General features: G+C 44.3%; 1 protein-coding gene across 1 annotated transcript in view; it reads right to left on the bottom strand.

Annotated features, from left to right (window-relative positions):
* AP1G1 (adaptor related protein complex 1 subunit gamma 1) overlaps positions 1 to 25,410 on the bottom strand; it is a 390,402-nt gene that overhangs the window by 147,656 nt on the left and 217,336 nt on the right. The window contains exon 8 of the mRNA XM_086945529.1: positions 1,181 to 1,307. Coding sequence (XP_086801655.1) covers positions 1,181 to 1,307 — 127 coding nt within the window. The remainder of the gene's footprint in view (positions 1 to 1,180; positions 1,308 to 25,410) is intronic.

Raw genomic sequence — 25,410 nt, 5'->3', positions numbered from 1 at the left:
TCATGCTTCCTGTCAGCCCAACGACATCCCCTCTCTCCCTCTGAAATCCAGTCTGCAATTCCCATTTTCTAACAAAGGCCACCTCTTTATTCCTGAAGACCAACTTATCTCCTTTCCTATGTCCAGCTTCTAATCTCTCTTCTACCCTAAGTTGAGCTATTCTTCTACACCCTACTCAATCCACCTTCAAGCTAGTTGTCTCTCCTCTTCAATACTCCCCACACCACCACCAACTGGATCAACTTTCACACTTTCCTCCAGGAATATATTCCTGCTCGCCTGTCCTGCCAAATCAGCTTACCACTTCGCCGCACCTTCAGGATTAGATATCATACTTGCTCATCAACACAAGTTTTGACCATCCCTATAGGCCAGCTTCCAGCATCCAGGGATACCTTATTTTGTCTATCCCCAACACAAGCTTCTGGTCTCCTCCTCTTCCACATCATCTTCTCACCTCCTTCCCCAGGATCAGCTTCCTGACTCATCTATCTTATCAGGGAACCTGATTCTCTCTAACCAAATCCAGTATACAGTCTAGTTCATGCTTCCCCAGACCAGCTGCCCAATTACCACATCCTAAAACCTTCCAGTCCAGCCTCAATCTCCTAGCCCAGATCAACTTCCATCTTCTACCCCCTACTCACCCCCCCCCCCCCCCACAGATTCCTGTCTTGATCATGGAAAGAGGAAAGTACCTTCTCTTCCCAAACTCCTCCCTGTACATCCAGCTTCCTGTCGGTCTCCTCATGCCAGAACCAGCCTTCTTTCTCTCTGCACCGGAAACATATGCCTGCCTCCTGCGACCAGGACCAACTTACTTCCCCCGTGTAAATAGACCCAAGGGTCAGCTTCCAGCATCAACCATCCTTCACCACAAAAGGAACAACGTTAAGCTTTTCTTCCCGTTCCTCCCAGGTCCATCTTGCAGTCCTTGTCCCATTGGTCCAGCTTTCAATTACAAGACCCCCCCCCTCCCAAACTGGGGTTCTGCCAGCTCCTCTTCCCTTACAGTTCAGCTTCCTACATTATTTCCCTCGGGTCCAGCTGCCATTCATCCTCTCCACTTTTAATTATTTTCCAACAGATTCTGGTTAATTTTTCAATCTCATCCTAGTGTAGCCTTAAGGTTGCTCTGGGTTAGATTCTAGTCCTGTTCCCAATCTTCTACTAGTCTTACCGGTTAGACTGAGATCGCCTAGAAGGTCCAGGAGCTCTCCACCAACTGAAGATGGCTTGCTTGTGGGTGCCGTCAGAATAATAGGAGTAATATCATTTCCTCCCAACAAGTCTAGCAAATCATTTGCCTAAAACAAGGACAGAAAAAAGCTTTTATTATTATATTGTGATTTCCAAAGCACTAAATGAAGTTATTTCATTTGAGGAGAGGGAGAGAGAGTATTTGATTGGACCAGAAGAACGAGGTACTTACCTTCTGTATCGTTTTTCCTGGTGGAAAAGCAAGTTGCATTGTTTGATTTCAATGCCATGCTACCAGAGGGCAAACATTTCGTCACCAACTATTCAATTTTTATTTTAGATTCTCTATCCACTGGGGATGTCAGCAAAGACGCAGAAGTTAACTTGGAAGAAGAGGAAGCTTGTACCATCAAACTCTCAGCTGAAGGGTGAGTGGATACAAATTTCGAATCTCCCAGAGCCAGCTTGTATCTCCTCGCAATTGGCCTAGAGACGGCAGAGGATGACAAGCTTCTACCAAATCTCCAGAATTGGTACAGTCAATGTCTCACTAAAAGGTAAAAAAGGCTCAGATGTGGAAGAAGTACAATGCAGCACTTCTGTGAGTAAATTAGATTTAAGTTCAGCTGATGCAGCTCCAACATGTCAGCTGCCTTCCTAATCACTGATAAGTATGACATAACCTATGGCGGAAGAAAGCCTTTTGGAGACAATTCCCGTTACGAGGAAGTGTCTAAATCCCTTGCGGCTTCCAAACCCTCAAATTCTGGATCCAGTGACACAATTTCTCTCTCTTCCAGTTCAAGATATTCTTCTCCAAATAAGTACTGCTCCTCCTCAGGAAGCCTCAGAACTTCCCTTTGAGATCTATGGCTCGACTTAACTAACGGCATTGGTGAAGCCAGTATTGGCATCTGTAATGGTGCCAGTGACTTCGGCACCTGCGTTGAATAGGCTAATGGAACTGGAGTCGAGTGATGCAACGCCGGAGCGGATTCAGCCAACGTCGCAAAGGGTGCAGCTGGTGTCCACACAGAAAAATATCCGAAACTAAGGTTATTGGAAATGCTATCCAGAAATAATGTTGTCCTCTTTGGTACAGCACTCAAGTCTGCACATAAATCCTAGGAGCTGATGAAACACTACTTGCTCCACGATTAATTTGTGTTATTTGGTGCTCCACTGCAGTCTTATCTGCAAATTGCAAAACACCATTATGTCCAAAACGTAAAGGAAGACCAGAGCTCACAGGCTTAATCTAGGGTGAAACAACTGGAATTTATGATGGGTGGCAGGCACTCAAGGGTGAAAGGTTTTGCTTGGACTCTTTTCAGGCTCACCCACATGAGATTAAGGAGGTTGAGCGATTCTACAGAGGTCCTCACCACATAGATGGAAAAGGCAAACCTGTGTAAATGGATATTAAAAAAAAGCTGGGAGTGAAAGACAACAGAGTAGGTGAATCATCCTTATAAAGCTAGTAGTCTTGCCAAGAGAAGAGGTGAACATCCTTATTGTGCAGGTGGGCTGCAACCCCTCCCAAAATCTCACTAAGCAACTCTGATGTTGAAGAAAATTGCACAATGATAATTCTACAAGGCAACTTAAAGAAATTAATGGAAAGGCACTTGCAATCCTGCTCAACTACGTGGACATCTTCATTGAGGTCAAACATTTTAATTGGCTTGCCCACCTCCAGGCTCCTGAGTTCTTTTCAACATAAAATATCTTACTTTTGATATAGCCATATTTAAATACAATAATTTAGTACAGCTTTATTTATGGATTCTCATTTTTCTGGTTTAAAAAATAAAAAAAATTGCAAAATGAAATTTTTATCTGCTGTGATGCAGTGTCCTCCCACTCTTCCTTTAAAATTTTAACCTGTATTTCTCAAGAAACTGCATGCGCTTCATGATTTGAATGCATGAATGAAATTAGGCTTCAGCTTTCCAAATATCAACAATATGAACGGTTCTTAAAGCTAATTAAATGTATTCTGGATTTACCAAGCAAAAGTGAGATAGATTTCTGATAGAACAAAGTTATACAAAACACAAGCCATGTGATAATAGTTTGCTTGGGCTAAATCTGTTTGAATGGGAGGCAATTGACAAAAAAGTTGTTTTGATTTTAAAATTCATTCGTTTTATTCAAGTACTCTTCTAAGAAACCCTGCTACAATTGTTTTTCCTGCAAAGGAAAAAAAACTGGAAAAGACAGTCTGTAAAACTTGAAAATCCGAAACTACATTTGAAGAAAAGATAAATTATGTCCACAACATTGTTCGAATTAGGAGATGCTGAGTTCTTAGGAAAATAGGGCTTGTATTTTGCAAACTTTAAGAGCTGAGGTTATTTCTACTAAAGGTTTTGGGGAAAGGTTAAAAAGTAGACTATCTTCTTTGCTAGAACTGTGTATGCTCTCATGCAAATGATGTCTTTATGCTGTGAAAACACTTTTTGATGCCAATGAAATTTTAATCAATGGTACTTTGAAAACATGAGCTTGAAAACAGCTCTTCCAGTGATCAGTAATAGCAAGGAATATGAATAGTTGGCCACATCAGGCAAAATACAAGAGATATTGAACTGCCTTTTAGTGGCATGAGCTTAGACTAAAATTCTTCAGCTGCAGTGGATGTAGAATCTCTTCCATTTGACGGTACAGGAAGTCCTGGTTAATGGGTATTTTGCCTCTATTAGAATGTCAAGGAAACTTTAGCTAAATTGAAGTTGACCTATCACAGTCAGGAGTGATGCAGTAAAATTTGTTTCATTATTTGTAAAGTCCAATAAAACAAATCATTGTAAACTTCTCACACATATACAAATAATACAAAATGTTACAATCACAGAACACCAACAGTTTCTAATATAGGTACAAAACAATCCAATACGTAATATTAAAACTAGTGTCTCATGAAAAAAAAGCATGCCGACGCCTACTTTAACCTAACAATCTCCCAAAAACAGTGCTAAACAAATTCAACATTTAGCTCAAATGCAACTGGGACTTCTTCAGAATTTGACAGAACTTTAAGAAACTTTGCTTATTGAGGTGGAAAAGGTTTGGTTTGCATGGCAGTGACTTTAGACACCTCTTAGAAATGTACAGAAGATCAATGACACCCTAATGGCCTGGTCACTTATGGAGCAATAAATCATTCTGCCTTTCAAATGTTACATCTTGACTAGTTTTTTTTCGACCAACCAGAATGTCATTGACTCTGGTTCATGGAATCTGGAGGCAAATTCTGGGCACTTTGTTTTCAGGGCTTAGTAGGTAAGTTATTTACGGATAACTCACATTGGAAAATATGTTATATTGCACCTCATTATTTTAGTACTCTCTTGTGATACTCTTGGAAGGTTTACTGAGAAGGGTATCTGCTGTGATATTTGGAATGACAGATTTCTGAATAGCAGACATTTCCTGAAGTTCTAAGTTTCTAGAGAACGACTCTTAACCTTGCTCTCTCGTGTTTATTCTAACAGGACACTGTTGTGGCATTATCTAGCTCAATGAGGATTGATGCCAATGCTACAGGGAAAAGAAATGACTTGATATCCCATCCCAGATGAATTGATGTGATATTACTATTCTTTGTAACTATGCCTTTAACAGTTAGTGTGCCCAGATGAGATCTCTCTACTGTGAGTGATGCATCTGAGACAATAGTATGACACAGTACATGTCTAGTGGAATGGCAGTTCCTTAATGAAACTATTCAGAAAGTATCACAATGTCAGAGACTGCAGAATTGTCTTGCAATTCCTCGAGCTGAATCCAGTGTATCTCAAAGCACTGGTAAAGTACAGTAATGCTGAACTAGCAAAATGAAAAGAAAAGACGGTCTCCATCCAAGTACCGTTCCAGACTGATTAGGCAAATGGGAACTTGGTTGCCTGAAGCAGATAGCATTTCAGATGCAAAGACAAGAGTCTACTCTCTAAGAGAAACATGCCTTTTTTGTGGACCAGTGTAACTTTGAGGTAACACACCAACTAAATTTGGGGTAGGACTCAATTTTGCATAATTGATCTGGAGCCCCATGGCCTGAAGAAAGGCTGTTGTCAGAGTCCTCTACAGCTTTTTGGAAAGACTGAGCTTTTATCATTCAATTACTTAAATACAGGTGTAGGGAAATCTTCTGTCTTCCCATAGTGCACCATCACAGCTGAAATCAATCATAGCAGTGACTAGTTAAGGAAGAAGGATAATAAGTGAAAACATTTTCAATGTTTTCTGGCAATTAGAATGAGATGTCTATCTTGCAGACAGAGTGTACATCCAGTTTCCCTGAGGTAACGGGGAACAATTGGGTGTACCCTAAATGTTTCTTTAGTTATTCACTTAATTGCAATTTTTAGATTATGAATACCTAAAAAAGCTTGTTTTTGGCCTTTTTTCCAAATACTAAAATACCTTGAATGGAGACCATTGCCTTTTTGTTTTGACCGTGTTTCCAGTTTCTCCAGAAAGATGCTGGTTTACAAATAGCCTCTGCTAGAACTTGGTTAACTTAGATGATGATACAGCAGGCGTGGGATTTTCAAACCCAAAGCATAGCCATCAGATTTTGTTGATGAATAAAAATCCATGTACATATTAGCACAAATCAAAGCAGTGAGAGGGGCCCAAGACCAAAGGGACAGGGCTCCGTAATAAACTGTCAGGTCAAACAATAATTCTGTTTGGGATTGCTTATTCATTCCCAAATTGCATACATATACACTCTCACAATCCTCATACAACTTAACTCAGATGTCAAACAGCTCAGTACAAGAAATCATATTACAAATTTAATCCAAAAGTCTCCTTGTGAATAATCAATACAGACATATTAAAACCAACAAAGCATCATTAAAATTAAACATATAAAAAATACCTCACAGCAATGAAACAGAGAAAAACCAAACAAGACAATCACATATGTCCTTGATTTAGGCCAGCTTGACAATCAGTAAAGCCACATGATGCATGAAATTCTGTATTACTCAAATCAAGGATACAAGTTTGATTAAGTTCAGAAGAATAAAAGAATGAGTCTACCAAAACTGGAATCAGACCGGTGACCGAGGTTTACCAGCCTCTGCTATGTCACACGATCCGGCAAGCAGGTTCCGCTCTCTCAAGCACCAACTCATTGAAGTGGAGGCATTGAAGGCTGTGCCCCTGATGTTCCCATGTGCGCCCTCACCTGAGACCTGCGTCAGCCAAAAAGATGACCCTGTCGCCCTCTCCAGGGACGGCGAAGCAGGACAAGGTGAGCCTGGGGCAGATAGTCATTCTGTTCCGGTGCAGTTCAAGTTGCGGTAGGAGAGGCAGCAAATAGTGATAGACCTACACTGTGTAGGCTGAGGGCTTCATACCAACTATACACATACTTTGGATTGCATCGTGAGAGTGGGGTACACCAACCCAATAGAAGGGAACATGCTTCCGAGCCCCAGACTAGGGGCCTGGCACATTAATGCTAGCTGGAACCTGTTCAAGGCATACACTCCATCCTATGAAAAATTATTCACAGCCATAAAGTAAGGACTGAAGGAGTACTGTGTCCTCTGCGAGGTCTGTAACTCCAGCCTGGCATACTTTTTTGCTGTACCGCTCACAAATCGAGATTTCCATCTCCTAACCAGAAGCTGAAATGCTCTAGAGGTCAGGGATTACGTTTAAATCAAATACTCACCCTTTCTGAGAGCGGTGTGTGTAACAGCTTTATGCTGGACATTCAAAAAGAGGGATTGGGCGGTTAGTTTTGTAGGGAAATTGCACCCCACAGGGTGATCCACAATAAGATATGTTAGAAGTTCAAGTCAAAAGGCGGTGCTGTAAAGGTACAGAGCACCACCCTTATATCTGCAATGTGGTCAAACCAACAAAACAACTTCAACTAGATCCCCCAGCACATGCAAATAAAATTAGCACACAGTATATAATATCAAAGCAAACATTTTTTGTTTTCTTATTCTTCTATTCTTTGCAGCACCGCCTTTTGACTTAAACATCCAACATATTATATTGTGAATCTTTCTGTGAAGAAATAGATAAACTAGAATTAGAAATACAAAATCTTAACATTAGAGGCCACAGAGAAGAATTCTATGATTCTGAATGATATCATGATGAAACACCAGTTAGATATCAAACAAAGAAAAGCCAAGAAACTGAAGAGACGAATATGATTGCAATAAAGGAAGGATTTTCACCTTTGCTAAGAAATACGATCATCTGATCTCTAGGGATATGAAAGATAAACCAAGAGAAAAACATTCACTAAGTTCTAGCTCTACTTCAATTGACACCCCACAATACAGTGAGTGAATCCGATAAGGGAGAGGGTGCCATGAACTATCTAGCTAACAAAAAACATTTTTTAAGGGACGTGATGAGGATCAAGAGAGGCAATCAAGATCAAAACAGACGCATCACTCCCATAGGAAGCGGTACAACCAGAGGAATGAAGACCAGGTCATGGGACAAAAGAAAATGGAGGACGTTTCAGTGATTAATCTGACAGACAAACACTTAACCCAGGACATGATATCTCTACTAACCAAAGGTATGGGTTTTTGCCCAAGCAACACGGGAGACATTTTTAAATTGATCTGTATGAATTTATAAGACTTCTTGAGATCAAAAAACATTTTCAGATCAATCCGCCTACTAATAAAGAATTGACATTGAGGCAAAATGAGTTTGCATCTAGTGACTTATCAATTCAGGATAATTTGGATACTAAAATGCTGTTATCAATTTCAAGTCATGAAGATGACCTATTAACATACAGTGTTTTAAATAAAGAACTTTGTGTTGTGACTGACTCTTCTGTTACCAGTGGCTTAAAAGAAAGATCCAAGTGGACATCTAACTTACAAGTGGGGAATAATATTAATATTTTCCACAGATTGGCATCATGGGACTTGGACAAATGTAATGACAAAAAGAAACCTGTTTATAACAAAAGCGATACCCTCACCAAGAAGGAACGGGAAGAAAGGAAGTTACTTACCTGTAACTACAGTTATACAGTATTGGTATCTTTCATAGATTCACATGCCTGAATCATTCCCCTTTGCCGAGGTGGGAGTCCCACGGTAAATACAAAAGTAGTGCCAAAGATAAATAATAGTAGCAGGCCCAAAGGAAAAAGCCTGAGGACTGGATCTTAGCAGCCTATCTACCTCATTATGGTAAAATAACCAAAAGTTGGCCCCAAACAATCGGCACCCTCTAGAACACTCTCAGCAGAGCCAGTACTCCTCAGATTTACCTTAGAACAAGTGGGAATTAAGTATCTCAAATAATAGAGAACTGACGCTCCAGGGAGGAGGGTGGGTGCATGTGAATCTATGAAAGATACCAATACTGGATAACTGTAGTTACAGGTAAGTACCCTGTATTCTTATCCAGTATTGGGGTATCTTTCATGGATTCACATGCCTGACTCAGAGTAGGAAGCAGTATACCAAGTATACAGTTGGTTGCGGATGGTGGGAGACAAGTGTTCGTAAACTCCCAAATTGCATCCATAACTGTTAATAAAATTTAAAATAAGCAAGTCTTTAAAAACTTAAAAGCATGTCACAGACATATGGAAAGGAAACATGCATACAAATATCACTATATGGATATATATCTAATCATGAACATATTATATACATAAGAAACATTTCTATAAACGCATACATTGTCTGTATCATGAATGACAGCCATAGATCGCATTTAAAAGACAGAGAGGGTAACAGAATCTGACCTCAAAGAAAAAGATGGCGTAGGACAGCCTGTCCAACCGCTGCATCCTCCTGATGTGCAGATTGAAGGCAATAATGCTTCGTGAACGTGTGGGCGTTCTTCCATGTCGCAGCACGGCAGATATTTTCTAGAGTCACTCCAGCAAACAACGCTGTAGACGCTGCCACAGTTCTTGTAGAGTGGGCCTTGGCTTTCCTTAGCAACGGCTTGTTAGCCTTTTCCTGGCAGAAATGAATTGTAGATGCCAGCCATCTAGCAATTGTGGCTTTTGTGACTGCAGTTCCAAGAGTAGCTTGGCCGTAAGCCACAAACAATTGGTCGGATTTTCTAATGTCCTTTGTTTTTTGTAGGTATAATTTAAAAATTCTTTTAATACTGAGAAAATGTAAAGCTCTTTCCGCTGGTGTAGATGGATTCGAAAAGAAAGATCTTAGTCTTACCGGCTCATTGAGGTGAAACTTGTATCAGTACTTTGGGTATGAATGTAGGATAGTCCGGAAGGTTACGTAATCCTGAGTGAAATGTAGAAATGGTTCCTTTATAGTGAAGGCTTGAATTTCAATCACCCTTCTAGCGTCTTTTAGAGCCAAAAGGAGCCTTTTCACATGAGAAATTGGAGTTCAGCCTTGTGGATCGTCTCGAATGGGTGTTACATTAGTTGCGTTAGGACAGTGTTAAGTTCCCCCTCTGGCGGGGGAGGAAGTACCGGAGGAAAAGCTCGGAAGAGCCCTTTCATGAATTGTTTGATCAATGAGGATGAACAGAGATGGAAGTATAGCACCTTTTCTGAATCTGGAAAGGGAGGCTAGATGGACCTTGAATGATGAAAAGGTAAGTCCAGACCTCGCTAGATAGAGCAAATAAGGGAGGATCTGTTCCGCAGGAGCTTCAACCGGGTGATTATTATTAGCCTCGCATCAACAGCAAAAACGCTTACATTTTAAACGATAAGTCTTAATCGTGCTCTGAGCTCGAGATTGTGTCAAGATTTCACGACAGTCCTGTAGGATGTTAAGATCATTGAATTCTAAGAAGTCATGAGCCATGCGTGTAAATGTAGAGACTGAGGGTCCAGGTGAATCACCGGACCTTTGCCCCTCAACAACATCGTGGGCGTTGGAAGAAGGCGGATCGGTTCTTCCTGAGATAGTAACAGAAGTTCTTGGAACCAGTACTGCCGTGGCCACCGGGATGCAATCAAGATGAGACGGCAACCCTCCAGCTTCATTTTGCGTATCACTCTCTGGATTAGAGGTATTGGGGAAAAGAGTAAGCACAAATCCCTGACCATCGCATGGACAGGGCATTCCCGCTTGATCCCTGTTGAGGGTACCTGCTGGCGTAATATCGGCATTTCTTGTTGTCCTTCGTTTGGAATAAATCCAGTGCTGGTTTGCCCCAGGTTCGGAAAACCTTGTTCAATTGATCTTGCTCTAGCTCCCACTCGTGGCAGTCCGATTGGGACCTGCTGAGCGTGTCCGCCAGGGTATTGTGGAGGCCCATGACGTGTTCTGCTCTGAGGGTTATGTTGTGGAGTGTGACCCATTCCCACAACTCCTGAGCCTCTTGTGACAAAGTTGCCGATCTTGTCCCTCCTTGCTTGTTTTCATGAAACATGCTAGTGGTATTGTCGGTGCGCATCAGTACTGATGAAACTGCAATCCTTGGAAGGAAAGCTTGCAGGGATAGAAAAATTGCTCGTAACTCCAGGCTGTTGATGGAATATGCTACTTGCCAGTATGCATCTGTTCTTGGCATGTAGGGCTGCTGACATTTATATCTGTGCATAGATCGCCGCCTAGTGTTGGGTCCGGATGATTGCACCTTGTTGTCCTGGAAGAGTCTTCGAAGTATCACGAGATAGGTGACTCCTCCCCTGGACTACAGTGCCCATGGGCATCTTCTCCTTCCTCAGATTGTTTTTTCGCCCTCCTGGCAGAGATGGAGATAGTAAAGTAAGAGATGGCCATTCAAAAGATAATGCTGCAGCTGCAACAGGCACCGGGGGGAGGGCGAGCGATATGAATGTCAGCAGCCCTACATGCCAAGAACAGATGCATACTGGTAAGTAGCATATTCCGTTCGAGGCATGTGGGGTGCTGAATTCATATCTGTGCATTGACTGTATAGCAGTATCTCCTCTAGCTGTGGTTACCTGTGCCAGCTACAGCAGTTTGAAAGAGAGTTTTGAGGACAGCCTGGCCTACAGCAGCTTGCTGCTTTGCTTGCACGTCTACACAGTAGTGTTTTGTGAATGTGTGTATGGTAGTCCATGTGGCTGCTCTACATATGTCTTCAAGAGGAATATTCCCTAGGAAAGGGATGGATACCCCCATTTTGCGCGTAGGGTGTGCTTTTGGGGGGACAGTTAAAGTGCGTTTAGCCTTTTATTTTAATGCATTTAACTATCAATCTGGCTATTTGTGACTTTGATATGGGATTCCCTTTATGTTGTGGTGAAAAAGCAACAAATAATTGCTTTGTTTTTCTAAATGATTTCGTTCTGTCCACATAATAAAGCAGAGCTCTCTTTACATCCAGTGTATGTAGGGCTCTTTCAGCTACTGACTGTGGATTTTGAAAGAACGCTGGCAGTTCTATTGATTGATTAATATGGAAAGTGGATATGACCTTTGGCATAAACTTAGGGTTTGTTCTAAGTACTACCCTGTTAGCATGTATCTGCATGAAGGGTTCTTGAATTGTTAGTGCTTGTAGCTCGCTAACTCGCCTGAGTGAGGTAATGGCAATCAAGAATTCCACCTTCCATGTTAGAAATTGCAATTTGCATGAGTGTAGAGCACAGCTTTCCAAACTGTGTGGCGCGACACATTACTGTGTCGCGCCCCAACCGTAGGTGTGTCGCGCGATGAGATGACTTCTGCCGGGAATCGGCAGAGTCGAGCTGCAGGGGCTCTTAGAAGGAGTGAAACAACAACAAAGCCCTATTATAGGGCTTTGTTGTTGTTTCGCCCCTTCTAAGAGCCCCTGCAGCTCGACTCTGCCGAGCACTTCACAGGTTTTTAAAGACCTTGTGCATGTTAATAGGGCCTATTAACATGCACAAGGTCTTTAAAGACCTGTGAAGTGCTCGGTGCGGCTGTGAGCGGTCCCGGGCTGCCACACACGACGGGAGGAGGGGGGGGGGGGGGGGGTTGGGATGTGCGGGGATGAGGGGGTGCTGAAGCCCTCTGATGCCAATGGGGGTGGGGGCTGAAAACACTTTACACTAAAGTTTAGTGTAAAGTGTGTTTTGCGAATTACACGGAGTGGGAGCCCACAGGGCAGCGATCCAAATGCACCTCTGCTCTGTCCTTCTGTTTCCAGCTCTCCTTCGTGACCTGCATTTTCATGCCAGTCACTCCCCCTTCTGATGTCCGTTGCCTTTATATCCGTGGACGTTTTGATGTTGAATTCCCATGCGTGGTAGGCAATTATTAAACTTTGCTCACGTGGACGGCTGCTAGCACGATTCACTCTTGATTAAAACTCGAGGCCTAGCTGGCTAAAAATAACAGAGCAATCAATCTTTCCCCAGATGAACATTAACTGAGTAAGGTTTGGGAAATATGTCTGGAATCCGATCTAGAAACTCACACGCACTGCACCTGCAGAGCAGGACTCTCAGTGGGATGTCCTTGATGCCCAAGATCGTAACGGGCTACTCAATTTTAGAGTCATGGGGCATCTTTATTGACTTTATGTCAAACAATGAACTTGGCAACATCGTCAAGTGATGGGATTAAATAAGTTTCATGGTTAAAGCGCAAGTTTAATGACTTTTCCCTGTGGGACTGGTGCGGCCCTAGACTGACGATTCCATTACGAAATAAGCAACTCAGAAAAAAGGCACCAGAAGCAAGGCAAATACAGCTAAACAAAGGTGCTCAGTGTGGAGGCTGTAAAAAACAAGCATTTGTGTGTGTGGCGTTGTGTGTGTGGGGGGGGGGTTGTGTGGGGTTGTGTGTGTGGGGGGGGGGGTTGTGGGGGGTTGTGTGGGGTGGTGTGTCTGTGGGGTGGTGTGTGTGGGGTTGCGTGTGGGGTTGCGTGTGGGGTGTGTGTGGGATGGGGTATGTGTGTGTGGGGCCTGAACCCACCATAGGTGGTTCGTGCTCGCTCACTGCCCTTCCTCGCGTTACTGTGTCCCTGAAATTTTTTTTCACAAAAAGGTGTGTCACCAACATGAAAAGTTTGGAAGGCTGTGGTGTAGAGGTTCGAAAGGAGGTCCCATAAGTATGGTAAGTACTATATTTAGGTTCCAGACTGGCAAAGGATGGTGCCTTGGAGGAATCACCCTTTTAAGACCCTCCATAAAAGCCTTGATTGCTGGTACTCTAAACAGTGAAATGTGTTGTCTGTTTTGGAGATATGCTGTTTTTGCAGCGAGGTGTAGTCTTATAGAAGAGTATGCTAGGTTGCATCTTTGAAGATGCAGTAGGTAACATATAATGTTCTGTATGGAAGCATCTAAAGGGTTGATTTGGTTATTGTTGCAGTAAATAACAAATCCCACCCATTTAGCTGCATAGCATGCTCTAGTAGTTTGTCTCCTTACCTCTTTAATTATATTCATAGAGTATGGAGGCAAGTTAAGGAATCCAAATTCTAAGACTTCAGGAGCCAGATCGCTAGGTTCATCTGATTGGGATCTGGGTGTCTGATTTCTCCATGGTTCTGAGTTAGAAGATGGGGTACGAGGCGTAGCCTTTGATGAGGAACTACTGAAAGCTCCAGGAATGTTGTGTACCATGGCTTTCTCGCCCATGTGGGAGCAACCAGGATCATTGTGAGTGACTGTTGCCGAGTTTGAGTGCCAGCAGCGGAATCAGTGGTGCTGGGGGAAAAGCGTACACAAATCTGCCTGACCAGTTCATCCATATCGCATTGCCCTGTGACAACGGATGTGGGAACATGGCGGCAAAGTACCGACATTTTGAGTTTTCGTTTGTGGCAAACAGGTCTATCTCTGGGTGCCCCCACTTTTTGAAGAATGGCTGGAGAACTTGGGGGTGAATCTCCCATTCGTGTAGTTGTTGGCTGTGTCTGCTGAGCAGATCCGCTATTTGATTGTCTTTCCCTGGGAGGTGTTCTGCCAGGAGAAAAATGTTTTTTTGGGAATTGCCCACTTCCATATGCTCTGTGCCAAGTGGGACAGCTGTGGAGAGTGTGTTACTCCCGGTTTCTGGATATAGTGCTGTCATGTTGTCCGTCTGGATCAACACAGCCTTGCTGTACAAGTATTTTTGGAATGCTTTTAGTGCTAGGAATATTGCTAGCAACTCTAGTTGGTTGATATGCAGTTTCTTGTGTTTGATTGTCCAGAGCCCTTGTACTGTATATTGGAGTAGGTGGGCTCCCCAACCTGTCAGTGATGCGTCCGCTGTTAGTACTAGTTGTGGAACCGGCTCTTGGAACAGTCGCCCCATGGTAAGGTTTTGTGGGTTCCACCACTGCAGAGAGTTGTAAGTGCGACTGTCTACCAACACTAGGTCCTTCAGTTGTCCCTGAGCTTGGTTCCACTGCCGTGCTAGGCACTCTTGCAGTGGACGCATTTGAAGTCGGGCATGGGGTACAATGAATATGCAAGAGCCCATCATGCCTATGAGCTGCATGAAGACTCGAGCTGGCAAAGAGTGTTGTGGCAGAAATTTGCGAATGAGCATCTGCATGCTGGCTATCCTTGCGGAGTTTGGATATGCCTTTGCCACTGAGGTATCTATAGTAGCTCCCAGATATTGTTGTGTGTGGGATGGTTGTCGATGCGATTGTGGGTAGTTTATTGAAAAACCTAGGCTGTGTAGCAGCTGAAGTGTTTGAGACGTGTCTCTTACACACTGTTTGTACAATTTTGCTTGTATTAGCCAATCGTCTAGGTATGGAAACACGTGGATGTGTTGCCTCCTGAGATGTGCCGCTACTTTCGCTGAGCATTTTGTAAACACTCCTGGTGCTGTGGTTACCCCGAAGGGGAGAACCTTGAATTGGTAGTGTTGACCTTCTATTGTGAACCTGAGATATTTTCTGTGAGCTGGATGGATGGGTAAGTGAAAATACGCATCCTTGAGGTCCAATGTTGCTAGGAAAGTCTCCTTGCTGGAGCAATGGGAGCACTTGCTGTAGTGTGATCATATGGAAGTGCTCTGACAGTATGTATTGATTTAGGGGTCTGAGGTCCAATATTGGTCTGAGAGAGCCGTCCTTTTTGGGAATAAGGAAGTATAGTGAGTATACTCTTGTCCCTTGGTGTTGGAAAGGGACTGGCTCTATGGCCCCCCTTTTCCAGCATGCATTTTACCTCTTGCTATAGCAGGGTGATGTGTTCTTTGGACATAGGACGGTGTCTGGGTGGTATGTTGGGTGGAATAGAAGTGAGTTCTAGGCAATAACCATACTGGATAATTTGTCTCACCCACCTGTCTGTGGTAATTGCATTCCAGACTGGTAGGAATTGTTGGATTCTGCCTCCGACCGGTGTTAAATGGTCTGGAGGTAGTGTGATGAAGTCACTATTTTGCGGCAGTGGAGGCTCTGGTGTTATTGCCTCCACGTCCTCTTCCCTTATTATTGTTGCCCCTATAACCTTCTCTGTTGGAGTTCTTGTTAAAGGAACCTTGGGTGTTGCTTTTGTATGTGGACGAGGTTTGTGAAGTATTGCCCTGTGTAGCTCCTCTGTATGAGCGTCGAAAGGAACCTCTGTGTTGTTGAAACTGCAATGCACCCATTGATTTTTGAGTTTCTGTATCCTTTTTTATTTGGTCTAAAATGGTGTCGACTGTAGGGCCAAAAAGGAAGTCTTGATTGACTGGTTGGCTAAGAATGGTAGATTGCACCCCGTTCTTAAAGCCGGAAATACGTAACCATGCATGTCTTCGTAGTAAGACAATAGTGTTAATGGACCTGGCTGCAGTGTCAGCTGCGTCAAGCGCACATTTAATGGAGGCGTTTGTAATAAATTTCCCCTCTTGTATGAGGTCATTAGCTTGGGTTTTGAAAGGCTCAGGCAGGTGTTGCATTAAACTTTCAAGCCGGTCATAGTGTGCTCTGTCGTAACGAGCTAGTAGAGCTTGTGTATTTGCAATTTTCCATGAATTGGAAGCTTGCGATGCTACCCTTTTACCCGAGGCCTTTAGTATTTTTGACTCCTTATCAGGAGGAGGAGCTTCTCCTGTTGTCTGTGAGTTGGCCCTTTTGCGTGCATTAGTCACTACTAGTGAGTCTAATGGTAACTGACCTCTGATATAAGTAGGGTCTGTAGGAGCCGCTCTATATCACTTTTCAATCCTGGGATTGATTACACGTGCCCTGGCTGCATCTTTAAATGTATCTGGTGCGTGTTTTAGTACCCCTTTCAACATAGGAAGTGTTCCGACATTTTTCTCTGAAGTAGGGAATGTGTCAAATAGAAAGTCTTCGTCTATAGGGTCATTGTGCATGTCTACGTTGTGGTACTGCGCTGCCCTATCTATTAGCTGGTTGAAGTCAATGGTGTCGTCAGTAGGTGACGGCTTTGTCGGGTATGAGGAGGTGTCAGGGATGGAATGCGTGTCGTATGGATCAGTCTGATCATCCCATAGTTCATTTTGAGGGTTAGGGTCCTCTGGGTAGTTATAATCCTCTTGAGGATCTTCCCCTGTGTTATCCTCATTGTAATCTGAGTGTGTAGGAGAGTAAGGAGCAAAAGGTGTAGTAGGTATAGTAGGATAGAAAGGAATGAAAGGTCTAGTGAGAGAAGTCCCAAAGTCCTTTTTCTTTAGAGGAATGGGGAAATAAGAGTCCGTGTCCTATGGCCTCTTCTTTCTGTGTAGGATTGCGACTTTACCAGTCTCAGGGTTTATATATAATTTTGTCTGTTCCTCTGATGGATCTGGATGAAAGAGTTCTTCTTCCACTGTCTGTGGCTGTGTCGTTGACTTCTTTGGCTCAATCTTTTTTGGATCGACTGTTGCCTTCGGGTCGACAACCTTTTTTGGTTCGATGACTCTCGGTGCCTTATTGCTCTTTCTCGGCTCGGCCTCTTTGTCCGGGTCGACGACTGATAGCGGATCGACCGGATCTTTAGGTTCGATGCGCTTTCTGTGCTCGACAGGTTTTTTAGGTTGACTGTCGTGTCGAGTCGATTACTTTTTTCGGACCGACCGGTCTTTTAGGAGCACTTGTCTTTGGTTCGGTGCCTTTCTTTGGCTCAATAACCTCCTTTGGCTGGGCCGCAGGTTTCAGTACGACGCCCTCTGTGTCGACTGCCTTCTTCGGTTCGGCGGCCTTCTTTGGTTCAGTGCTTTTTGGCTCGACGGCCTTCTTTGGTTCGTTGCCCTTTGGCTCGACGACCTTCTTCGGGTCGACGCCCTTAGGCTGTACGGCCTTCTTCCGTTCGACGCCCTTCGGGTCGACGACCTTTTTGGGTTCTAGAACCTTCTTAGGGATAACGTTACTTGGACCTGGGGTCTCTGAAGGCTTAGTCTTGGTTTTCGGAGCCGAGCCGGACGGCGGGGCTGCTGAATGATTTTTTGGATCTTGGCTAAGGCCATTAGGCGATGCCTCGTCCGGAGCCTTCTGTAATGGGGTAATAGGTGTCGGGGGCAATGTACTCACGGTTCGCCCCGGTGGGATTTCGTCATCGGAGTCCGAGTGGTCCTCGACGGTGACGATCTCTAGATCCGAATCTTCCGCTTCCGGAAGTTCTTGTTCATCCTCGAAGATGTTGTCTGGTTCCGGTGCCTGTCGCTGCATCTCTTGCCTAGCGGGCCGTCGAATCTGGATGGTTTTCTTCGAACGGAATTGGGCACAGGCTGGGCAAGTTTCTTCCTTGTGGTCTGGTGATAGGCACGTGTTGCATACTGTGTGTTTGTCAGTATGCGGGAACTTGGAGTGGCATTGTGGGCACCTTTTGAACGGGCTCCTTTCCATCGACAGCAGGCCCATGTGGAGTCGAAAAGGCCCAACGGCCCGGTCGACGACCGGGTCGAGATGGAAAGTTTGATCGAGTCAAGAAGTACAGAGCGAGAACAATACTGTTGAAGTCGAAGGCCTTTAGAAAAGTTTCGTTTTGATTCCGAAGTTGGAGTATAGGGATAACATCCGAACCCAATGGCGGAAAAAAATAATCTGAGGATGGAGAAGATGCCCATGCGCACTGTACTCCAGGGGAGGAGTCACCTATCTTGTGATACTTCGAAGACTCTTCCAGGACAACAAGGTGCAATCATCCGGACCCAACACTAGGCGGCGATCTATGCACAGATATGAATTCAGCAGCCTACATGCCTCGAACATGCTGTTACTTGTATGCTTGAGACCATTTTCTTTATATCTGCAAATCTTGGAGATGACCTCTCCATCCTTCCATGAAGGCATCTATCGTTAAGAAAAAATTTGGAATATCCTGAATGAAAGGGAGTCCCTCTGCTAAGTTGGTCACCTGCGACCACCAATAGAGAGCGATTTTCATGCGTGGTGTGACTGAGGGTATCGTAGAAGGAACCCACGGCTTGTTGCCACTGAAGGTGCAGCTCCTCTTGCAGTGGTCGCATTCTGAGTCTTGCCAAAGGGATGAGAGTTCTTGCCGAAGAGCACATCCCCAGGAGCGAAGCAAACATACAGACAGAAACTGACTTTTCTTGAAATCAGAGTTGCCAGCTTTTGAAGACTTATCTGTCGGTCGTGAGATAAGAATGCCTTGCACTGGACCGTGTCCAGTGGCGCTCCAAGAAATGGCAGCACTTGCATCGGGCGTAACAGATTTGCTCTTGTTGACAGTCAGCCTCAGAGAATTGAAGAGATGAAGAGCATTGAAATGGCAATCTTGACTGCTCGTTCCGAAGGACCTTTGATCAGCCAATCGTCTAAATACGGGAATACTTGGATTTCCCGGGATCTTAACGCTGCTGCTACAGGAGCTAGGCACTTCGTGAAGATCCTCTGAGCCGATTTTAGTTACAAAAGGGAAAACTTTGAACTGATAATGGGCGCCAGCCACAGTGAAGCAAGGATATTTGCGATGTTTGGGATGGATTTAGATGTGGAAGTGTCTTCCATATCCAGAGAAGCCATAAAATCTCCCTCGTTTAGACAACCTAGAATCTCTGAAAGTGTGACCATGCGGAAACCTTGTTTTTAGACAAATCTGTTCAGGTTGCGTAGGTCTGGAATTGGTCGCCATTACCCCGACTTCTTTTTGATCAGGAAAAAACGAGAATAGAACCCTGTCCATTTCTGATGTGATGGAACCTTCACTATTGAATTCTTGAGGAGTATTTATAGGCTTCTTTGAATAATAAGTGAGGGAGGGGTCCCTTGGGCTGAGTGGTAGGTGGCTTTTTGACAAATTCTAGGGTATGTCCGTTGTTCACCAGGTCTAGAACCCATTAATCTGAGGTAATTTCTTGCCACTTGTCCACAAATGCTGAAATCTTTGCGCGCACGGGAATGGGAGTAGGTGTGATTGGCGCCCTGCGGAGATCACTGCTTTCCTGTTGGCGTCTTGTCCGTGATTTTGTGATCGTTTTCGACCATCCTGACGAGAGAAACCTGCCTTGTTGGATTGCCGGTAAGATGACTGGCTGTAAGTCTGACTATACTGGGGGTGGTACTGCCTGTTCTGCTGGTGTTGGCATCATCCTCTTGAGGAAAAACCACGTCCCCTTGCGCCTCTGAAGGATCCACGTTTTTATTGCAATGATCCAAATGATCTTGCGGTATCCGTGTCAGTTTTTTTGCTGGGAGGGCTTCATCAATGTGTTTTTTAAACAATGATTCGCCATCATAGGCCATGGACCTCGGGCCTGAAAGTGGTGGGCTTAAGCCAAACCTGGCGTCTGAGTACTGCCGCACCTGCCGCACCGGTTTACCCAGTTAGAAACAGAAACATACATGTGTAGTGGAAGATTCATAGACATTGGAGAACCTTGAGATAATTTACGATTTAGGTAGTTCTTAAACACTCAGGCTATTGTCATCTGCGCCATCCTTGCAGGTACAATCACCTTCCCTGTTGGTTGATCGTGTATAAGGCGACAGGCTCTTAGAATTCCTTTCCCTTGTTGTACTTGTGATAAGGAATCCATAGCTTAAAACTCCTGTGTGGCCTCTCAATACACCCTTTGCGATCCTGCTCTCGTCACGTGCACTTCATTTGCCAGTCGTTATTTATGGGCCATAACTCACGACGCTAAGGCTTCTGCACAAAAGAATTAGCTCAAGGTTCTCCAATGTCTATGAATCTTCCACTACACATGTATGTTTCTGTTTCTAACTGGGTAAACCGGTGCAACACTTAAGAGGTTATATATTTTATGTGTGTGTACAGTTTTTTCTTAAAGAAATGTCCTAATCTATGTAAATTGTTCTTTTTCTCCCTCATATTTTGTTATGATAATATATGGTTTGGCAATTGTTGTCTTGAGTAGGGGTTGAGAAAGTTAATTGTGACTTTTTATAACTTTATAAAAGTAGAAGGCATATATTTAATGTCCTGAGGATGAACGTTTATTAATTCAGAGGTTCGAAACGTCGTCGACCGTGTCACACTATATGTATATGAAATGTATTATTTGATGCCAGAAATAGTGTGCAATTACTATCGTCTGATTGTGAATTGACTACACAGACTGTTGAGTTGCCTTGTTTGTCTTTCTTTAGTGTGTCAGTTTGACATCGGCTGGTGTCCTGCTGCTATCACTTTTTAAAGTTTTTGCAAATTGCTTACCAGAAAATAAATCTGTCCGGCTGGACAAAGAGTATAGTGTCTATTTAGCCTATATTTATTTATTCAATAACCTTCCCTTGTCTAGGGACACCTGTCCTAATGAAGGCTGCTGCCATTGTTGATCATTTTTTGCCGATTAGATCAAGATGAAGCCCTTCTATGTCAGGCGGTGTAGTAATGGGTGTTGCCGGGTTTTTGATCTTTGTTGGGCAGCCTGAGAAATGACCGAATCTGGCCGGTGGTGGCCAATAAGACCAGAATGACTTAGCAGGAGCACAATATTTCTTGTCTATATGTGGAAGCACTACTGGAACAGATGCAGGAGTTTATCATTTTTATCTCTTCGTTCCAGATGTAATCAATGATCGGTACAGCCCTTGTAATCTTTCTGGATTCCTCCTTAAAATCATGTAAGAAGCATTCTGTTTGTTCAACCGCGACAGGCAATTGAAATCTAGCAACCGCTCGCTGCATTAGATTGTGAAATCCCCCTACATCCTCTGGGGGTAAATCAGAAGGTAGAGGAAGCAGTTGTGAAGGCATCGGAATAATGTATGAATCCCAAGGATCTGCAGTATGGGCATCTGATAGCTCACCCTCTTCTACTTCCTCCTCAGAGGATGCGTCTTGCCCATGATGAGGGTCTGGAAGCTGTTTTTGAGGAGGGTCTGGAAGCAGAGGCTTGGAAGCAGGAGCGTCCGGTTGAGGCAAAGAATCTGGAACCGCCACAGGCAGAGGTTGAATTTGTGGAATAACCTGCTGTGGGGGAAACCGCTGTCTGTAATCTGCTAGCATGGCTTGCAGGTCCTGTATAAGAGTAGGAGGCAGATGGCTCATCTCACTCTGGCGAGACTGTCTATGGTGTGGAACGACTGTCCTCCTGATAATATTGCTCATTGTAATCTTCCTCCACATCATAATCTTCTTCTTGACATTTGATGTGGAGCTCAGAAGGATGATGAGCTTTCCCAAACGGTCCTTCATCCTCTTCGTCTTCATAATAATCATCATCATCTTCCAGCCCATATGTTTCAAGGAGATGTGAAGGAGTAAGCAGTGAAATATTGCTATACTCTTGTCTTTGAAACGTTTTGAGCTGAAAACACCTAGATGAGATAAGCGTTGATTGAGTAGGAGCGAAAATCAAAGCTGGCGCCTTAGACTGAACAGGTAAGTCCACAGTCGATGGAATTGTCATCGACGGGCTTTTCGTCAATGTCGTCGACGGGATCGTCGTCGACAGAACGATCGTCGATGGGCTCTTCGTCGATGGGCAATTAGTCGACTGGCACCTCGCCGGCGAGCTCTTCGTCGATGGGACAGTCATCGATGGGACAGTCGTCGATGGGACAGTCGTCGACAGGGCAGTTGATAACTGCGTCTTAGTCGACGATAATACTCTTGTCGACCATGGAGGCTTAGTCGACGGTACCGTAGTCAATGTGGTTTTCGGCGCTGACGACGAGGTCTTCGTTGACAATTCTTCGATGACGGTCTTTTTAGAAAAGGATAGGAATCCTCGTCGACACTATAGGAGAGGTTATAGACGTCGTCGAGACAGTCTCAGTCGATGATGGAGCAGAAGAAGTGACAGAAATCTTCGACGAAGGAGGTAAAATAAGATTTTGAAAGGCTTTTACTCAGTTTTTGTAGAGGCCTTTTTAGACTCCTTGAGAGCAGAGGACTGAGGAGACAGCGCTGACACAGAGGAGATGAAAGGAGACCTCTGTGAGCTTTCTTGTCAGACATCATGGATATAAATTAAGAAAAACTGAGTGGCACTCAGGGTGACTCCCTTCCACACGATGTGCGGTGAAAATCTAAGGAGAACTAGCTTGGCTGAGAGTGTTCTAGAGGGTGCTGATATCGGATTGGTTGGGGCAAACTTTTGATTCTTTTACCATAAGGAGGAAGATAGTCTGGTAAGATCTAGGCCTCAGCCTCGGCGACGGGAAATGATTCAGGCATGGGAATCTATGAAAGATACCCCAATCCTGGATAAGCACTAGACACCCTCACGACGGATGAGAGTATAGTGATAAGGGAGGCTGATGAGGGGGCCAACATTTTACTGATGAAGTCCACAGAATACGAACAAGATTTATATACACAGCTTAACTCCGTTATGAATCTGTTGACAATAATCCTAGATGGGCTCTTACTGAGGTCATTAATCAACATCTGAAAAACTGGCATAAGAAATGCGTTACTTACCTGTAACTGCAGTTATCCAGTATTGGTATCTTTCATAGATTCACATGCCTGAATCATTCCCAGTCGTCTGGGTGGGAGTCCCCGGTACATAATAACAGTAATGTCATATAGACATATACATACTAATAAGCCAGAGGCCTCACATTAGTAACCTATCCAGGTCCTTTTATAAAAAAAGGACCAAACTTTGGCCAGGAGCCAATCAGCTACTACCACCCTCTAGAACCTTCCTGGAAGGAGCCCTAGTCCCTCAGATTTTCGTAAGCACAGTGCTAAGTAGTACCTACTGAGAGAACCAAGGTGAGCCCTTCCAGGGGAGGCGGGTGGGTTGCATGTGAATCTATGAAAGATACCAATACTGGATAACTGCAGTTACAGGTAAGTAACACATTTCTTATCCAGTATTATGGGTATCTTTCATAGATTCACATGCCTGAATCAGAGTAGCAAGCAATAGGCAGCACATTTCGCATAATATAGCATGTAAGACACTTGATAATAACTTATCAATAGTGCAACACAAACTGCAAACAGTAGCAGGATAAGAAATGTGCAATTAGGTAATAGGAAAGGTGGGATGAAAGGAAGAAGGCTCACCTCTAATGAAATAGATGACGGAGCACCGCCTGGCCCACTGCTGCATCCTTCATAAGTTACGAATCCAAGCAGTAGTGCTTGGTAAAGGTATGTGGTGTCTTCCATGTCGCCGCTCTGCAAATGTTGACAATGTGCACCCCAGAAAAGAGCGCCATGGAGGTAGAAACCGCTCTAGTGGAATGAGCCCGAACCTTGGTGGGCAGAGGATGTCCCGCCTGCTGGTGACAGAAGGCAATGGCCGCAGAGATCCATCTTGAAATGCTCCGCTTTGTCAATGGTAGGCCCTTCCTGGGCCTACTGAAGGCAATAAATAATTGGTTGGACTTGCGAAATTGTTCCGTTCTATGAATGTAGAATTTCAGACATCTTTTCAGGTCTAAGGAATGTAGAGATCTCTCTGCTGCTGAAGATGGATTCGGGAAGAAAGATCTCAGGACAATAGGTTCGTTTAGATGAAAAGCAGACGGAACCTTTGGTATGAATTTGGGGTTGGTCCGTAGAATGACTCTGTCCTGTTTGAACTGAAGGAATGGGTCTTGAATAGAGAAAGCCTGCAGTTCACTCACCCTCCTTGCTGACGTGAGAGCCAGTAAAAGCTGTTTTCCATGACAAGTATTTGAGATCTGCTTTATGCATTGGCTCAAAGGGGTGTTTCATCAACTGAGCAAAGACAACATTGAGTTGCCATGTAGGTGGTAAAGGTCTCACTGGAGGATAAGACCTGAATAATCCTTTCAGAAACTGCTTGACCAGTCTATTGGACCATAGGGAAATACCAGACGAAGAGCGCCTGAACCGAGATATGGCTGCCAGGTGTACTTTGATTGAGGCGTGGGCCAATCCAGAGTTGGCCAGGTTAAGCAGGTAAGGCAAAAGTTGTGCCGGAGATAACAAGAACGGGTGCAGTTTGTTAGCCTTTCACCACAAACAGAATCTCTTCCACTTAAGGGAATACGTTTTGTTGGTACTGTCAACCCGGGCCCGGGCTAAGACGACCCTGCAGTCCTGAGGAATATCTAAGTCCTGGAACTCTCTGAACTCAGGAGCCAAGCCAATAATCTGAGAGATGTCGGATCTGGATGCTGGACTTGCTCCTGGTTCATAGTGAGGAGCGGGTAAGGCCTGAATGGAATCGGAGGCTCCAGCGACAGAATGTGTAGTTCTGTAAACCAGTGTTGGCGCGGCCATGCTGGGGCTACCAGGATCAGGGTACAACACTCTGCTTTCAGTTTTCGGAGGACCCTGGGGATCAGGGGAAATGGAGGAAAAGCGTAAGCAAAGACATTGCACCATGCGATCGAAAATGCATCCCCGAGAGATCCTTTCTGGGGAAGCCAGCTTGCATAATGTTGGCATTTTGCGTTGATCTCCGTCGCAAATAGATCCAGGTGAGGTCTGCCCCATCGGGAGAATACTGCGTCGAGAGCATGTTGGTCGAGCTCCCACTCGTGGCAAAAGGAGCGTTGCCTGCTTAGCGAGTCTGCCAGGGTGTTGTCTGCTCCTGGGACAAACTCCGATTTCAGCTAAATGTTGTGTTGGAGTAGCCACTTTCAAATTCGCTGTGATTCTTGAGACGTCATGGATCGAGTTCCCCCTTGCTTGTTTAGATAGTGCATTGTGGTGGTGTTGTCCGTCCTCACAAGCACTGGGGAGTTCCTGATCCAGGGCAGGAATGCTCGAAGTGCCAGGTATACTGCCCTCAACTCCAGCAGGTTGATGTGGAGCTGTTTTTCTGCCAGCGAGCACTGACCGTGTATCTGAAGTTCCTGCAGGAACGCACCCCATCCTTCCAATGATGCATCTGTTGTAATTTTTTTTTTTTTTAAAGTAATTTTTATTGTAGACATACCTGTACAGGCCAATACACACATTGCAGTAGCATCATAAGTGTCAGCAGATACATAGTACATTTCTTCAATCAGTACACAGCCGTCCGG

Source organism: Lissotriton vulgaris, chromosome 12 (genome assembly GCF_964263255.1).
Source record: "Lissotriton vulgaris chromosome 12, aLisVul1.2, whole genome shotgun sequence".
In the NCBI taxonomy this organism is placed as follows: domain Eukaryota; kingdom Metazoa; phylum Chordata; class Amphibia; order Caudata; family Salamandridae; genus Lissotriton; species Lissotriton vulgaris.
The sequence above is the reverse complement of the archived record's forward strand: the minus strand, read 5'-3'. Positions and strand labels throughout refer to the sequence as shown.